Here is a 17,942-nt window from a genome sequence, read left to right as displayed (position 1 = left end):
AGCTGGAATGTTAACTATGCTCTCCCAACGATCATGACGGAAGATTTCATAATCAGAGCACGGTGTCCAGTAAGCTGGAGGTGGTGATTCTGAATATCAGTATGGCTCTACCTGGGCTTGAGCCCCAGTCAGCTTTGGGTGGCCAGCCCAGTCGGATAGAAGGAGCCCTTTATTGTGAGCCTGGCCTGGGCCACATCTGGGATACAACTAACTAGCCAGTTAAGTTGAACAACCAGTCTGACTGATTCTTTTTCCATTGACTCACCCAGTTGTTTGAGTGGATCAATTACTTCTGTAAAAACAGTGAGTGAGTCTAGTTTCACCATGTGAACACACCCCAAATTCATAGCCTCTTGTAAAGTGAGTTGTCATCCAGGTTGGCACTCAACACTCATGTGATTGGAACACTTGCTTCAATAAGCTTTGAAAGGAATCCACTAAAAGCAGCTGGGCCTGCATCACATTGCTTCTTCCAGATGAGCACTGTCCTATAGAACTTTCTGTGGACATGTTATCTAACCGGCAAGCACCATGCTGTGGCCACGAGCCGCACGTAACCACAGAGCCCTTGAAACGTGGCTAGTGCAACTGAAGAACTGAATTTTTATTTTATTTTATTTTTTTTAAGATTTTATTTATTTGCAAGAGAGAGAATGAGAGACAGAGAGCATGAGAGGGAGGAGGGTCAGAGGGAGAAGCAGACTCCCTGCTGAGCAGGGAGCCCGATGTGGGACTCGAGCCTGGGACTCCAGGATCATGACCTGAGCCGAAGGCAGTCGCCTAACCAACTGAGCTACCCAGGCGCCCATGAATCTTTATTTTATTTTATTTTTTATTTTTTTAGAGGTGGGGAGGGGCAAAGGGAGAGGGAGAAAGAAAATCTTAAGCAGGCTCCATGCCCAGTGCAGAGCCTGATGCAGGGCTCAATCTCACAACCCTGAGATCATGACCTGAGCCAAAATCAAGAGTCGGATGTTTAACTGACTGGGCCACCCAGATGCCCCCTGAGTTTTTATTTTTAATTAATTTTAATTAAATTTAAATTTTTCGTGGCTGCTGAAATCCGTTGTTAGCACAATTCTGGATCCTCAGGGAGTGATTTAGAAATGTGGTATGTGAGTGTGTTTGTGTTGCGAAACGCTTAGAATAAGAGACTTCTTTGCCTTCCTAGAAAAATCTGTGCTTAATTTCTTTAATCCCCTCTATTACTTCCTTGTCACTTGTCAAGGAGATTGTTTCCCTGACGCAATTACCCTTCAACTACTTTCCCCAAACATTCCATACTAGATTTTATGAAAGCTTCATGAGGAAAAGAAGTTATTCCAAACTTATGTTCCTGTTTAGTCTGACTCGGGGAGCCACCGGTGAAGGTTGCTGAGATGGGTACACTCTGGTAGCCCTGAACAAAAACGAATCCCATTAAATAAATTCTCTGTGGGCAAAATTGTCCATTCCCTCCTTCATTAATTCACTGGTCATTTATTGAAGACATTACATATGTAAAACATTTTGATAGATGTATTAATTTCCCAGGGCTGCTATAACAAATGACCATAAACTGGGGGGGCTTAAAACACAGAAATTTATTTTCTCACAGTTCTGGAGGCTTGAAGTCTGAAATCCAGGTGTCAGCTGAGCCAGGCTTCCTCTGAAGGCTCTAGCAAGGGATCCTTCCTCACTTGTTCTGCTATGGTCCTAATGTGTGTTGCCCCCACCCCCAAACTCATATGTTGAAAACCTAATGTCCGAGGTGATGGTATTCAGAGGCGGGGCCTTTGGGAAGTGATGAGGTCATGAGGGTGGAGCTCTCCTGAATGGAGAGCCTGAGCCCCCCACCCCCCTTATAAAAGAGGCCCCAGAGAGCTTGCTTGCCCCTTCTATCACGTGAGGATAGAATTTGAAGTCGGCAACCCAAAAGAAAATCCTTACCTAACCATGATGGCAGACCCTGATCTCAGACTTCCAGCTTCCAGAACTGTGAACAATTAATTTTTGTTGTTTAAGCCACCCAGTATGGTGTTGTATGATAGCGGCCTGAATAGAGTAAGACCTCTCCCTAGCGTCTGGTGGTTGTCGGCAATCCTTGGTGTTCCTTGGTTTGTAGATATTTCAGTCCAGCCTCTGCCTAATTCACACAAGACATTCTTCCCTGCATCTCTAGTTGTCCAAATTTCTACCTTTTTTTTTTTTTTTTTTAAAGTAGGCTCCACGCTGGGCATGGAGCCCAGTATGGGGCTCCAACTCACAACCCTGAGATCAAGACCGGAGCTGAGACCAAGAGTCGGATGCTTAACTGGCTGAGCCACCCAGGAGCCCCTAGATGTCCAAATTTCTTATAAGGACGCCGGTCATATTGGTTAGGGCCCACCCTACTGCCGTATGACCTCATGTTAATTACATCGGCAAAGACCATGTTTCCAAATAAGGTCACATTCATAGTTACCAGGGGTTAGGACTTCAACGTGTCTTTTTTTGGGGACACAGTTCAATCCATGACAATAGTACTCAGGAATTTAGAAGAAAGGGAAGATATAATCTTTGCCCAAGGGTTTTGACCTCTACAAGGGAAGATAAAGATAAACTGCTCATGAGGCTGCAGGCCAGAGGAGGGAGCCCAGAGCCGGGGAAGCCATGATGGCTGACGGACTTCCATTTTGCCACATTGCCAGAGCCCTGCATGAGTGTTCCTGTTTCTCTGTGTGCTCTTCCCCGTCCAGGTCATCACACAAACAGAGTCTCACCGTCAGCGCCTCCTGCAAGAAGCCGCTGCCAACTGGCACTCCTGGGCCGTTAAAGTGCAGAAGATGAAGGCCATTTACCACATCCTGAACATGTGCAACATTGACGTCACCCAGCAGTGCGCCATCGCCGAGATCTGGTTCCCGGTGGCAGACGCCGGGCGCATCAAGAGGGCATTGGAGCAAGGCATGGTGAGTGGCAGATGGAGCTGGGGAGGGGATGGATGCCCCACCTCCAGCCTCAGCAGTGCCTCTGTCAGGCGCTCGGAGGCCGTCAGCCTCCCACGTCACATGAACTTCCCAAGGACTGTCTCCCTCATCTTTGTATCTTCAGTTCTTAATCCAGGGCCGGGCACCTATTAGAAACTCCTTTTCTGGCAAATATTCAACATTTCTTTGATCTTCAGCAAGTGCATGTGGAGCACTGATGTACCCGTCACTCTGCTGATTGTGACGGTAGATTGACCACAGTCAGTGTGACTGTAGGTCCGTCCTTTCCCTCCTGAAGGTCACGGCCTGGCTGGAAAGACAAATAACCGGACACCTGTGCTCACTGTGTGCCCACAGCTCAGCACTCTGTAGCCCAGTTAAGGTCCCAGCCTTCATGCTTCGCCTCTCCAGATGGTCACTGGGCCCCAGGAACAGACCTGGGGCTATGCGGCAGAGCAAAGCCCCGCTCCCGACAGACTTTCTAGAAAGGAAGACAGATAGTAAGCATATCCATCACTAATGTGATTTCAGGCAGCGATGGTGGTGAGCAGGCAGTAAAGTGAGGGATGGGGGAGGATGGGGTGAGGAGGGAGGCTTTGTTCTGATCACCTATTCACCCTGCTGGTGAAGAAGGGAAGGTACGAGATGGCCAAACACACAACAGCTGCCCCCGGACACACGAGACTGACAGCAGTTGGTTAGTCACATATGCTCAGAGCCCAGGGGAAGAGGATACACAGGGCCACATGGAGGTTGTCCTTGGGGCTTGCACTTGGGGGCAGAATGAGCCAGCCGGGGCTATGGGCGGCAGCCTCCCATAAGAGGAAGGGGCCCTGGTTTCCATGGGAGGACGAGAGGAGCTTATTTGAATACATTTCTGGGGTGGCAGGGAGGCGGAAGACTAGGCAGGGTGGTCTGGCCTGTGGGGGAGCTAGCTGGGTGGGGAGCCTTTCCTCCTCGGTGGGTGCAAATCTGGTGAGGGCAGAGGAACACACGGTTTGGCCTTTGGGGCCCTGTGAGACTCAAAGATGTCAAGGCAGCGCTTGGAATTTTAGGTCTTACGATACCATTCTAGGGCTGTGACTGGAAAAGGCCCCTCTGAGCAGGTGGCTTGGAACAGGAGCGGGCGGCGGGGTAGAAGGGGGAGCTTTCGGGCCGGAGGGTCTGAAAGAAAGGCCTTGAGGTGGGATTGGACTAGGAGGTAGGGCCTATCTTTATCCCCCTTGTACAATGAGGAAACTGAGGCACAGAAGGTAGGAAGTGACTTGACCACGGTCCTGGAGCCAGGAGGCAGGATTTGAAGGTCCCCGTGTGATAGTCCAGGAACGACCTAACGGGGCACTTAAGAAGAGCTTGTCACTCAGATTGGGAAGGATTGGGGTGCTTCCTGGAGGAAGTGATGCCTGAGCTGAACCATGGAAGGGGTCAGTGAGCAGGTGACCGGTGGTGGGGACGGGCATGTGGTGCAGGCCCACCTGAAGGCCAGTGGCTGGAGAGAGGGTGCAGCCAGTTTAAAGAATGGGAGGAAGATCAGGGAGAGGCTGCAGCATGGTCCTGAAGGACTTTTAGTGGTGTAAGGGGTCTGATTTTATTCTCATGCCAGAGTGACACAATCCAGTTTGCATTTTAGAAACGTTTCAGTGCAGTGTGGACGAGGCTGCGGAGCTATCGGGGAGGTGTCCTAATGTCGGGATCTGAACTGAACGGGGTCATCCTGTCATCACGAAGGGGTCAGACTTCTACAAGGCCACTTCAGACTGTTTCTACAGTTTCTTCAGCCTTCTGAAATGATAGAAGTCTTTTCCAGATAGGAGTAGAAGGCCCTGTGTGGGTAGGAGGTGAGGGGAGAAGTGTAAGGGGTCAGCTTTCATTATCATCATCATGAACAAGCAAAAAATACTTACTCTATGCCAGGTGTTATGTTAGGTGCTGGGGCCCATGTTAAAAACAAAACAAAACACCACAGTCCTTGTCCTTAAGGAGATCATGGTCACATGAAGATATATAACAATAGAGTAAGGAACTCCTTCACTTGCTGTGTGACGTAGGGGAAGTTACTTAACCTCTCTGGACCTTCATTTCCTCATCAGTCAAGTGGGGCTTGATAGGTAGTTGATACCGACCTCATGGTGTTGTTAGGAGCATTGATGAGCAGTCATTTGGCTGGTGCTAGGTCCCCCTGAGTGTGCAGATGGTAAGTGCTGTTAGACTTTGGAACCACCAGAAGGTTCCGGAGGGTGAGCCTGGGGAATGGTTCATACCTGGGTAAGATGGCTGGTGTGGAGTCGGCTGGTTTCCAAGCAGAAGTAGTGGGGATGAAGGTGTGAAAGGAGTCTAAGTCAATATTGCAAAGAAGTCTTGATTACTAGACTGAAGAGTTTTGATTTCACTCTTTTGGTAATAAGAAGCCTTTGAAGATTTTTGAGTAGGAGGGTAGCATGACTGGAACAGTCCTCTTTGTTTTATTTTTATCAAAGGATTTCACTGTCTGGAGTGTAAGATAAATGGAAGGGAAAGAGACAGAGGAGGACAGCGAGGCTCGGGGATGGGAGCAAGAAGAAGAGGGATTTGAAAGGGACAGGCAGGAAGATTTGGTGATTGGTTGATTGATTAAACCAGGAAAAGGGACACATCTGATGATTCCAAAGGTTCAGGGATCTGGAGAATGGAGTCTGCTGAAGCGAGGCCAAAGGAGGACCTGGCTTTGGGGCAAGTTGATGAGTTTGGTTTTAGGCTCCTAGATTTTGTGGGGTTGCTGAGACATGAGAGTTTGAAAACCCAGGCAGACAGTTAAAACAGAATTGCAATTTGGAGGAGGGTCAGGGCCATTTGAAAGAATGGGGCAGAATGAGGAAAGTGGATAAACTCTTGAGGGAGTGAGTAGAGAGAAAGGAAAAGTAGAGGACCCAGAACTGAGCACAACAGGTGCATTTGCAGGAGCAGGAGAGTGGAAATGGCCAGAACCCTATTCGCTTGATGACTTTCCTTTGGGATAAACTAGATAAGTATTAGGAAGGTATTCACTTTTACAGATATGGTCATGGGTCTCACAGAAGTCAAGAAATTGTTCCAAGTTTACCTGTAAGGGATGGTGCGAATCGGACTGTGATCCATGTGCTGACACCCAGCTCAAAGCTCTCTTCCTTGCATTTTTGTCAATGTTTTTTGTAGGAACTAAGTGGCTCCTCCATGGTCCCCATCCTGACTGCAGTGCAATCTAAAGCAGCTCCTCCCACATTTAACAGGACCAATAAATTCACAGCCGGCTTCCAGAATATTGTAGATGCCTATGGTGTGGGCAGTTACCGGGAAATGAACCCAGGTAAAGGGTCTGATGCATTGAATAACAGGGAAGCTTAAAAATGAAAAGCGGGGGCACCTGGGTGGCTCAGTTGGTTGAGCGACTGCCTTCGGCTCAGGTCATGATCTCGGAGTCCCGGGATCGAGTCCCGCATCGGGCTCCCTGCTCGGCAGGGAGTCTGCTTCTCCCTCTGACCCTCCCCCCTCTCATGTGCTTTCTCTCTCAAATAAATAAATAAAATCTTTAAAAAAAAAAAGAAAAAAAAAGAAAAGCAGGTAAGATTGACCCCTTGGGTGGCAGAGGAGGTGAATTGTTGAAAACTGTGAGATCCCTAAAATCTTATTTGGCTTCCTGATGCCCTGCGTTGTCTTGCATAAATGGCGATTAGTGAAAGATTTGTTCTTTTATTTTTTTTACTTTTTTTATTATTATGTTAATCGCCATACATTACATCATTAGTTTTTGATGTAGTGTTCCATGATTCATTGTTTGCATATAACACCCAGTGCTCCATTCAGTACACGCCCTCTTTAATGCCCATCACCAGGCTAACCCATGCCCCCACCCCCCCTCCCCTCTAGAACCCTCAGTTTGTTTCTCAGAGTCCATAGTCTCTCATGGTTCGTCTCCCCCTCCGATTTCCCCCCCTTCATTCTTCCGAAAGATTTGTTCTTTGTCAAGATTTCACCTGTTCTGTCTTAAACCATAGTTATTAGGTAGTTAAATTCAGTTCTTTTTCCCTTACCGATTCAGTGAGGGTCATCTCTCAACATCTTCGTAGAGCCGTAGCTGTTTTGTGGGTGAGATGACTTGGAGTCAGAAGACTGGATTCTTAGTGCCATAAGCTGTGTGATATGGTTGCCTGGTTTGTAAAAACAAAGGGGTAGACCAGCTGCCCTTCAGCCATGTCGTCCACAGTGCTCTTCTCCAGCCTGCGTCCTAATCTTGTGACCTGTAATGCAGGGGCACCATAGGTTGGGTGTCCTGTGAGTAACTGCTGGAGGTGCCTGGTGCGTGTGAATGCTGGAGAAACAGACAAAAAATGGTAGTGGAAGAGTATACAAAACACTCAGAGATAGAAAACTGGTTTTATTGTTACTTATTTTTTTAGAGTGGGGAGGAGGGGCAGAGGGAGAGAAAGAATCTTAAGCAGGCTCCATGCCCAGCTGGACTCCAGGCTTGATCTCACCATCCTGAGATCATGACCTGAGCTGAAATCAAGAGTTGGACGCTTAACCAACTGAGCCACCCAGGCGCCCCACCCCAGAAAAGTGGTTTTAAAACCCATTAAATTTTGTGATCTTGGGCAAGTCACTTAACTGCTTCAAAACTCAGCTCATTTGTGAATGGGGAATAATAATGCTTACTTATTGATAAGCTGATGTATGTGGGAGCTAAGCATGTGTTGGGGTTGGGGATGGGGAGGGAAGAGAGAATTAGGAAGATACAAGGGAACCAGCTTGTGGGGCATGGAACGTGATCGACAGATCTTTGATGGGGACCCAGCGGCTGTGGGAAGGACTCAGGCTGTTGGGGGTCTCATCTCTGCAGCTCCCTATACCATCATCACTTTCCCCTTCCTGTTTGCTGTGATGTTTGGAGACTGTGGTCATGGGGTCGTGATGCTACTGGTAGCGCTTTGGATGGTCCTTAATGAGAGACGCTTGCTCTCCCAGAAGACGAACAATGAGGTGGGTGTCCGCCAAATACCTTGCCTCATTTCCTTGAGGTTGTAAGTAGAATATGAAAAATGTGTATATTGTTTTCAGCATAGAAATAACCTGTTTTATGAAAAGCAAAAGAGAGAGAGTAAAAAAGGGCCAAAATTCAACACAGAAATTCCTGCCCAAAGCTTGATGCTTTGGCTGGTGCGGTGTGGTTCCTTTCAGCATTTTTGTTTTTTTTGTACATTGCTTGACAAGGCATTGATCTTATTTTTAAGTTTTTTCCCCCTAATATTGATTTTTTCCCCCTTTGATTATAAAGACAATATATGTTTATTTTAAAAATGGGGAAAATACAATTTAACTTCCTAGAGAAAAATCACAACTTACGTTTTTATGTATCTTTCCATTTTTTTCTGTGCTTATACACAAATAAACAATTTTTAAAAAACTGTGATCAAATAGTGCATTTTAATTTGTGGCCTTCTTTTTTTTCCACTTAAAATAATCACAAATATTTTTTCCAGGGCACCTGGGTGGCACAGCTGGTTGGGCGTCTGACTCTTGATTTCAGCTCAGGTCATGATCTCAGGGGCCTGGGATCAAGCCCCACATTGGGCTCTGTGCTCAGCGGGGAGTCTGCTTGGGATTCTCTCCCTCTCCTTCTTCCCCTCCCCAGCGCGCATGCGCTCTCTCTCTCTAAGAAAAAAAAAAAAATCACAAATATTTTTTCATGGCAGAGCCCTTCTCCCACAATCAGCCCATGACCAGTGTTCTTATGAAACCCTGAATATTGTGTCTTCACTTTGACACTTGAAGTGTCCACACCTTCTGTGAAGTGCCTTCTCGGTGTTGTGAAGGTTGAGACAACTCGAGAGTCTGCAGTGTTTCAAAGTTAATTAGTTAGGGTCACTTTATGTTCATTGTAATACATTTTATAAGCCGGAAATGTGCCTTTCACTGTGTTCTGCATTTTAAGAATATCTGCAAACTTTTATTACAAGTTGTCTTAACTAGAGCTAGTTCAGTGATGTCACAGTGGGTTAATCATCAGCAAAGTTAGTGCGAAAATCTACTCCTGGCCAATATAGATTTGCATGACCAGCCACTTTAACAGCTGTAGTTGCCTATAATAAATATTCCAAGTCTCAAAGCTACACTTGAGCAGGTCTGAGAGTGATCGACACACGTCATTCAGTATTATAGAAACACTTGACTCTTCTTAGTGGATGTGCTTAGACAGAGACTCGATTTTATAATGACAAGACCCAAAATGAGTGTAGATTTGACTTGCAATGAAATTGAGCCACCATGTGATCCAGCTCCGCGCTTGTCTTCTAGAAGCATCTGAGACAGCCCCTGCCCACTGTCACGTCCCCTCCCTGACACGTGAGGCCTCAGCTTCTGGTACAGGGATGTTTTCTGACCAATGATCACTTCAAGAATATGGGGCTTACATGGTTTTGCTTCCACAGTAACAATTTCTGGTCTAGGACTCTTCTGATTCATGGATATAAGCTCAGGAAAATAATGATGTGTGTGTGCTCTATTTGGATCGCTTTGATGTTGCCTCGTCCCGTGGCCTCTCTGTATAGGGCCTGTGTGCCTTGCTGGGGCTATTCCAGTGGTGCTGGAGACGTCCCGTAACACACTTCCCACCCCAGGGTCTGGTGCTGAGCCCACTGACCGTCCTCCTCTCTGTCTTCCTGAGGCCAGATCTGGAACACCTTCTTCCATGGACGCTATCTGATTCTCCTCATGGGCATCTTTTCCATCTACACGGGCTTGATTTACAACGACTGCTTCTCCAAGTCTTTCAACATCTTCGGCTCTTCTTGGAGTGTCAGACCCATGTTCAGAAATGGCACGTGGAAGTAAGTTTACAGACAGACATGGGTCCGGGGGGCCTCAGTGGCGGATTTCATGGCCAGGAAGTCTGCTCAGAGGTGTGCCCACAGATTCAACAAAGAATTCCATTTTATCTCCTGAGTGAGAGACCTCAAACCAGTCCCTCAGTAATTGGACTAGTAACTGTAATACATGGAAATCGTTTTAAAATTTCAATTAAGTATATATCACGGAGTGCATAGCACTACTGCGAAAGCAAACTGTGGAGCAGATATCAACAGGTATCAGTTTGTATAAATGGATATCATCTTGGTATCAGTCACAGAAGCCAAGTTCCCTGGAGGAGAAGGAGGCCTTTGAAGCATGCCTTGTTCTGGCAGGGAACTGGAAACAGTGAAATTAGGCATCCAGGGGCTGAGGAGAGAAGGCTGATGTGGGTGTTGAACTATATATAAATGCTTGATTCCCTGTGTTCAAGGTCCCAGACTCATCTGAAGGGCATTTTCTTTGACGGTTTCAGAGCAGCTTGATTCAACGTTGAACACAAAGGAGGGGATGGCTAGTTTTGCAACAGTGGTTCCCTGTGTTTGGTGGGCGATGCAGTGAGGAAGGCAGGTAGGGTGGCATGGGCGTGTGTGGGGGTAGCTCGTGAGGACATGGCTGCAAAAGAGAGGGACCTGGGAGCTCTCTCGATGCCCACCAACCACAGCTTAGACGGACGGTAAGAGTGCGGGTGACTGTGTCATGGAGGTTCGGTGCATCTTTTTGGTTTCTCTGCTGGGTCCAAGTTCCTTGTGGTAGAGGACAGGAATGTTAAACAAACAATAAATAAAATTAATTAATGAATTGAAATGAAGAATAAAACATTTTCCAGAATTACAGATGGCTATATTGATAAGGGTTTTTGTTTTTGTTTTTGCTTTACAATTAGTACCCTGAAGAGATGCCTAGGAGAACAAAGCTTTCATAAATTTAAAGGCAAATTACTTAGATTTGCTCTTTAGATTTAAACTCATAAGTATAATGATGGACTGGGAAACATGTTAAATCAGCATCATTTCACCAAACCACCAAGATGAAATCTAATTTGCCCAGGAGTGTGATTGGGAGAGGTCTGAGTCAACTGGCTTTTTCCCATTCTGCAAATGTGGGCTGGAATGTTCTTTCATGCACATGTGAATGACCGCTGGCTCAATTCAAGGCTCTTGGAGGCCAAGCCCAGTCTGAGGGATGCTCAGTCACGTGCCCAGGCACTGATTATATGAAGTGGGACCTCATTAACTGAGACAAACGAAAATTGCCATCATCCATCAGAGTGGCAAAGGGCACAGCAAGCTGATTTTGGTCACGAGTCACAAGCCAGGTCTTGGGGCTTGCTTTCCCTGACAATTGACTAGGGACACTGTCACAATGCTCATCAGCCCAAGACCACCAGAAGCCTGCCTGTCATCCCCCAAAACTGAGGTTATTGACTCAGGGAATGTGGTGAGCCAGTGGGGAGCTTGAGCGTCTCAGCAAGAGGGCGTGGGAAAGGGTTTACAGTGTCTGGCTCCCCACAGGATGAGGGTAACATTTGGTCATTTCTGTGGTTTGGGCATTGTCCTTGCTTTGGTATGTCCATATTTTGATATCACATATGACTGTGGATCGGTCTTGTTTGTGTCTGGGTCCAGCACGGTCACAGGGTGGCTTTGTCTGGTGTTGGTGTTCTGTGAACTTGTTTACGTTCAACAGCAGATACCATGACTTTGCTGTGGCGGCCAGCTCACTCCCATCGGGGGTTGCTTTCTTCTTTGTCCACACACAACAAATCTCTGTGAATTCAGTGCAACCATTTGCCGTGAGGCATGCCATTAGCACGGGGGTGTCTGTGTCTGAGATGGCCAGTCAGGGCCAGTTGTTTCTGCTGCGTCTGGAGGACCTGATCAGCATGATCAGGCTCCCTGACTCCCTGGCTGCTACCCAACACTCTCCAGTGCCTCAGCTGTAGGAGGGAGGGAGTATTCCTAGGTAGGCGGCCAAAGTTGCCAGAACTCTGTTCCTCATCATTTCACTACTCCTTCTTGGCCCCTCTATAGATGTGTGCTCTGTTAAACAAACAAACAAACAAACACCCGTAATGGTCTTGCAGAGAATGTAAGAAATTCCTACCCACTGACGTCCATGCTTCTGGGCAAAGTTGGGAGACTGATTTAAAGGCATTCAATGGACTTTTGAGAGCTAAGTTTCACAGAGATTAGGGTCCATGGGTGAAAGCCAGTTCATTCCTCCAGGATGAGCCCACGTGCTCCCTGGGGAGGTTTCCCAGGCTTGTCCTTGGGCTGAGATTTGTTTCCTCTATGCTCCTTCATCCCTAGCCCAACTTCTTTTCTGATGTGGCATAACTGTTTTTCTTTACAATACTCCACCCGCGGAGGAGCCCTTTGGAGACTGTGACATCTCAGAGGCCGGATGGCCATGTCTGTAGCCTCAGCCTCTGGGACGATACTCGGCACACAGTAACCATTCACGGGATGACTGAGTGAGCCAAAGGATGAGTTGCACCAACAGTGAGGCTTTGATTGGCTTACAAGTTCATGACCAAGGACACTATTGTATATTTTTTCTACCTCTGGTTGATCATTGGTTTTGTTCTTATTTTTCCTTTCTCCCTGTGTAGCACATACGTGATGGAAACAAATCCATATTTACAGCTGGACCCAGCCATTCCGGGAGTGTACTCTGGAAATCCGTACCCATTTGGGATTGATCCGGTAATGTCGTCTTGGGTTAAATATTTATTATGTAAAATGTCTTGCTGAGGAGATCTCTAGGTAGAGGAGGAGAAAGTGCCAGAGACTGTCAAATCAACACATTTATGCTGAGATAGAATTACATATTCTGGAGGTTTTATGACACTGTGCAGGACTCAAGTAAATGTCCTACCTATACCCTTTACCTAGCCCGTGGTTCATTTTCCATATAGTTGCTCAAACATCTGCCTCTTTCTCCGATAATTTATACCCCTGATGGTTAATGATTGCTTCTTTCAAAGGCCCTTGGTTGCCTGGAAAGCATGCATCTTAGAGGAGTTATTTAACATCCCAATCAAGTTGCCTACTCTGGCTTTTTCTTGCAGTCAGTAACATCTCCCTTTTCCTAGGAAAGTGTGGATTTGCTCTTATTTTTGCTTTATTTTACCACATAGAATGGATATAAGTTTAAAAAAAAAAAGGTGTGAGTTAACTTTTATGTGGTTGTTATAGCTATCTCAGTTCGATTTGAGCCAAGCAAAACAAAGGTGCTTCCTGGCGTAGCCTTTTAGGTATAAAGGGATTTCGAGAAGGCTCCCATGCCTGTTTGCTTAAAGCCATATACACATGATGTCCCAACACATAACCGCCACCAGGTGGCAGCCTTGTGCCCCAAATGAGCTTCTTGGCAAATGCCGTCAATAAATGTTTCTTCTATGCTCTTTTTGTGGGAGAGATCCCGGGACCTCAGTTTTGGTTGCTGACAGTCGAGAGTAAACAGTACCGGCCCTAAAACTGTACTCTCCTCTCTACGGGTCGTCTCTTCTTCAGTTTCTCCGAGTCCTCCCACCGCTTGTCTGCCTCCCATCCCTTAGAAAGATAGGAGTGCGTCACCCAGGATTTGTTTATAGTTGCCACGCGGAGGCACTTGCAATTTAAGCTTTATCAAAAGAGGTGAAGTCCTTGAAAGCTTCGTTGTAAACTGCAAAGTGCCGAAAACAAATGCAAGTTGTTATTTTTGTGGACTGAAAGGCTTTTTCTGTGGTCCAAGGAATTTCATGATTAGTCAGGGGGCAACGGAGGAGTATAGAGGGGGCTGATCCTAGGGTCTGGTTGACCTTCCTTTGCTTTGAATCTCTTTGCTGCTACTGTCCTCTCTTCGCTTCCCAGCCCACCCCTGACCTATCAGCAGATCCTGCCTGCCCAGTTCTGCTCCTCAGACAAAGGACAGTATAGACTGGGCTGGAGTGTCTTACTGTGCGGGCGGTTTTGTCTGCCTGCCCACCAGTTAGAGGAAGGAAAAAGGGGAGGGTGGAAGAGAAGTGGGAGGGTGAAAGAATTAACGTTTTTCCTGGTAGCAATTATTTTTGAAATTTCTGGTCTTTTTATTACAAAATAAGGCATATATGAGATTAAAAATCCATATAATACAAAATAGTATAAAAAAAGAAAGAGTTCTCTCTCCTATTCTGGTAATTCTATTCCCCAGAGATACCCCCTTTAACAGAACGTTTCTGTGCCTGTGTTAGCACTTAGCTATTTTTTAAAGATTTCTTTTTTTTAAAGATTTTATTTATTCATTTGAGAGAGAGAGCACGAGAGAGAGCGGAGAGCACAAGTCGGGGGGGAGGGGCAGAGGGAGAGGGAGAATCAGACTCCTGGCCAAGCAGGGAACGTGACTCGGGACTTGATCCCAGGACTCTGGGATCATGACCTCAGCTGAAGGCAGACGCTTAACCGACTGAGCCACCCAGGCGCCCAAAGATTTATTTTTTCATTTTAGAAAGAGAGTGCGCATGTGTGAGCAGGGGGAGGGGCAGAGGGAGAGAAACTCAAGCCGACTTCCCGCTGATCGTGGAGCCCGACCTGGGGTTCGATCTCATGACCCCGAGATCATGCCCTGAGCCGAAACCAGGAGTTGGTTACTCAACGGACTGAGCCACCCAGGCGCCCCAGCACTTACTTCTATTAATGAAGGGCTGGATTTTTAACATAATGTAAATTTCCACAGATGCATTTATTGACGCATGCAACATCTTTTTGCGAATCAAATCACAAAAATATTTGGCTGTCAGAGCTGAGAGGTCTTTCTAAAAGTGTTTGTAGATATTTTGTAATAAATGAACATAACAAAATGGTTAAAAGCCTATGCTCTTGGATCAGACAGCCTGTGTATAAATCTTGCCTTTTCTGTTTCCTTGCTATGTGGTTTTGATCAAGTTAACACCTCTGTGTCTCTACAAAATGGATATGACAACAGCCCTAACTCATTGCGTTGCTCAGAAGAGTAAATGATTTTTATGCATAAAACATCCGGAAGAGAGTCTGATACATAAATAGGATCAATACCCCATATGCCATGGTATTATTTCTTCCTCGGTGTGTAAAGAACTCAATCTCCCCGAGATAGAGATAAAATTCTCTTATGTGTAAAACGGGAATATTTATATTTATATCATAGGGTTTTTGTTAGAATTAAATGAGATAGTACATTTAAAGAGCTTAGTATGTGCCTGGTACTTAATTTTTAGTTTATCAGATTTGGCTTGGTCTACAGTGTGCTGGTAAACCTGTCCTAACCATGTTGAATGATCCTGTAGGGACTGGCCAAGCAGGCAGGCAAAGGGAAAAGCAGAGGGTGGAGGACAAGCCTGGTGTTGTTGAAATGCCAGGCAGATGGGGGAGGTAGAGAAGATGCTCCTGGTGTCTGGACACCTGTTACTGGAGACCCTTTGCCCACCTTCCTAGCAGCCTTCTTAGTGGTTGGCCAGCTCGTAGCTTCTTAGGACATTTTAAAGAGAGAATCAGTGAGATATGGTTCCTGCCTGTATGTGTGCGTGGGGTGGGGGCAAGGTACCTTTGCCTTGAGACTCTGTGCAGGGGGTGCTTTGAGCCCTTAACAGAAGCAAAGTAGTTTGGAGGAGGAAGTCGTTTTAGGAGGGAAAATGAGATGACCCTTGTGGGTCTGTTACCTTTGAGATGCGGTATAGCAAACCCTTACACATATCCAGCAGGCAGTTTGGGGATGTGTCTAAAGTTGAGGAGGGGTTGGAGGTCAGAGCAAAGACTTGAACCATTTACATAGGAGTGGGAGTGGAGACCATGGGACCATTAGCTAGCGTGGGACGCTGACCAGCCCCCTAGCCCCTTTGAGTGCTTGCTCTGTGTGTCAGTCTTGTTAGGAGGGCAGGGACACGTGTCCCTCCCTTTGCCAGCCTGGCAGCTCTGTTTAAAACAGGGACCATGGAGAAGGCAGGGACCATGTCTGGCCCTAGTGCTAATAAATATTGGCTACAAGAGTGGTTTCTAGAGATGGACCCAGGAAAATTCTTTGTAATGTGAAGCACTATAGAAATCACAGTAAAAGGTGGTATTATCAAGAAGGGATTGGATACATTCATAGGCCAGAAATCTCCACCACTAAGAAGTGGAACTGAGGCAAGTTTGAAAGCTCTCCACAATGTTTCAGAATGTCTTTTTCCTGAGGAGGAAAAATCACGTAGGATTTTCTTTCTTCTGGCCACTTGATATTTACTGATGGCACTGATGGTTCTGACACACTTGTCATTAGAGTTACATTGATAAGGGGTTTCTTCCTTTTCCTTTCCTGAGCCAAAATGCATGCATTGAACGGGATCGAAATTTGGAAAATGTGGTCCCTACAGTGACTTCCTCAGGAGAAGTCCTGCTGTCGCCCCCGATAAAACTTCTAGACTCTGGTCTCATGCCTTTCTTGTCACGTTTCCCATCCAGATTTGGAACTTGGCTTCAAACAAACTAACATTCTTGAACTCCTACAAAATGAAGATGTCGGTCATCCTGGGAATTGTCCAGATGGTTTTCGGTGTTATTCTCAGCCTTTTCAATCACATGTAAGTTTTCATGATTAACTTGCTGCCTGTTGGTCTGACCCTGTCGTTGAGGAGCAGGGACAGAGCCGCCTGTGTGGCCCCGTGTCCCTTTGTGCAAGAGTTTCCTTCTTCCTACGGGGAGTGCTTTGCCATGTCTCTTGGCTTGAGCCAGAACAGGCTGGTTTGGCGGAAGTGGGACCTCTCTTTCTCCTGAGCTGGGTCACTCAAGTAGGAGTGTTCCTTTCACCTCAGAAATATTTGAGGGTTCAGAAACAGACTGGCAAGCCCATAGCACCTGGGTCCCCCAACCTGAAAGGCCTCGGTCACTGCCATATCCAGGAGAAGCTCCCACCAGTGGGCAAATGGAGACATAAGTACATTGGGGCCCACGTGCCCTCAGATTCTCAATTCCCTTTGATGTCAGCAGCCTCTCACTTGGGCTGTTTGTGTCTTATCTTTCCTTTCCTTGTATCAAGCTGCATCTCGGAAAACTTCTCAAACCTATTTTTCTAAAGGCAACAATGTATGAAAACATGGAAAGTGGAATGTGGAGTGTGCAACGTGGAAAACACGGACTCTTAAGCTTCCCCCCGGAAGCGACCCACACCACTTCTGTTCCCATTGGCCGGAGCCAGCCCCGTGGTGCCCCCGACCTGAAAGCTCATACAAGTGCAGATCTATTAGAAAAATCAGATATAGTTAGCGAGTCAACTAGTGACAATTAGTGACCAGTGACCCTGGTACCGCTGCGTCCCTGGAAGGGCCACGAGAATTAAATGAGAGAATCCCGGAAAGTATTTTCTGGAGCAGTCTATCATTGGTTTCATTGTGTTTCAGGCCGGCCTCAATGATCCAGGGATCCTGTTTTATCGTGAGATCTCCCTTTTCCCTCAGATAACTCTTGCAATTAGCAAAGGGAGTGGGGGCCCTTTCCGACATTTTAACTTGGGGGCCCCCAACTTAGCCTTGTGGGACTCTCTCTATATCTTAGAGCAGGAGTTGGCAAACTCTTTCTGTAAAGAGCCAGAGAGTAAATATTTTGGGCTCTGGAGGCCAGATGGTCTCTGTCACAACTACTCAGGCCTGGCGTTGGGGCATAAAAGCTGCCATGGACAATCTGTCAACGGATGAGTGGGTCTGTATTCTAATAAAACTTTATTAATGAACACTGAAATTTGAATTACATATAATTTTCACATATCATAAACTATTGTTCTTTTGAGTTTTTTGGTCAACCATTTAGAAATGTAAAAATCATTTTCAACTTGTGGAATGGGCTCAGTTTGGCCCATAAGCCTTAGCTTTCCTACCCCTGTCTTAGGAGAAAAAGCTTCCTAGTCACCCTTCTATATCTTTGTGCCCTTGGGTGTGTTGGTATGAGCTAGGTGTGCAGGTCAAACCACCAGCTCTCCCTGCAGACCTGCCCTTTGCTTCGGACACTACCTTCCAGACCCTGGTTCTCTTGAATCCTTCCTTTCTCCTTTTCCCATCCCTGCATAATTGCTGCTTGCTAAGGGAGTAGATGCAGTGTGCGAAAAATGAACATTTTGTGCTTTGGGGAGAATAATTAGTTCCTGATATTCACTCAGTGTTCTATC

General features: G+C 46.5%; 1 protein-coding gene across 12 annotated transcripts in view; it reads left to right on the top strand.

Annotated features, from left to right (window-relative positions):
- Nucleotides 1-17,942, top strand: part of ATP6V0A4 (ATPase H+ transporting V0 subunit a4) — a 75,925-nt gene that overhangs the window by 34,721 nt on the left and 23,262 nt on the right. For 11 of the 12 annotated variants that reach the window (XR_013442891.1, XM_078059616.1, XM_078059618.1 and 8 more), the window contains 6 exons: nucleotides 2,718-2,930; nucleotides 6,120-6,270; nucleotides 7,801-7,940; nucleotides 9,630-9,787; nucleotides 12,421-12,514; nucleotides 16,247-16,365. Coding sequence is in view for 11 of the 12 variants with exons in the window: in XM_078059616.1 (XP_077915742.1) it covers nucleotides 2,718-2,930; nucleotides 6,120-6,270; nucleotides 7,801-7,940; nucleotides 9,630-9,787; nucleotides 12,421-12,514; nucleotides 16,247-16,365 (875 nt within the window). In the remaining variant the exon portion in view is untranslated. The remainder of the gene's footprint in view (nucleotides 1-2,717; nucleotides 2,931-6,119; nucleotides 6,271-7,800; nucleotides 7,941-9,629; nucleotides 9,788-12,420; nucleotides 12,515-16,246; nucleotides 16,366-17,942) is intronic. The other variant, XM_078059623.1, reaches the window with a different exon arrangement.

The sequence above is a fragment of the Halichoerus grypus genome, chromosome 12, assembly GCF_964656455.1.
Source record: "Halichoerus grypus chromosome 12, mHalGry1.hap1.1, whole genome shotgun sequence".
NCBI lineage: Eukaryota > Metazoa > Chordata > Mammalia > Carnivora > Phocidae > Halichoerus > Halichoerus grypus.
This window is presented reverse-complemented; position numbering and strand designations above follow the sequence as displayed.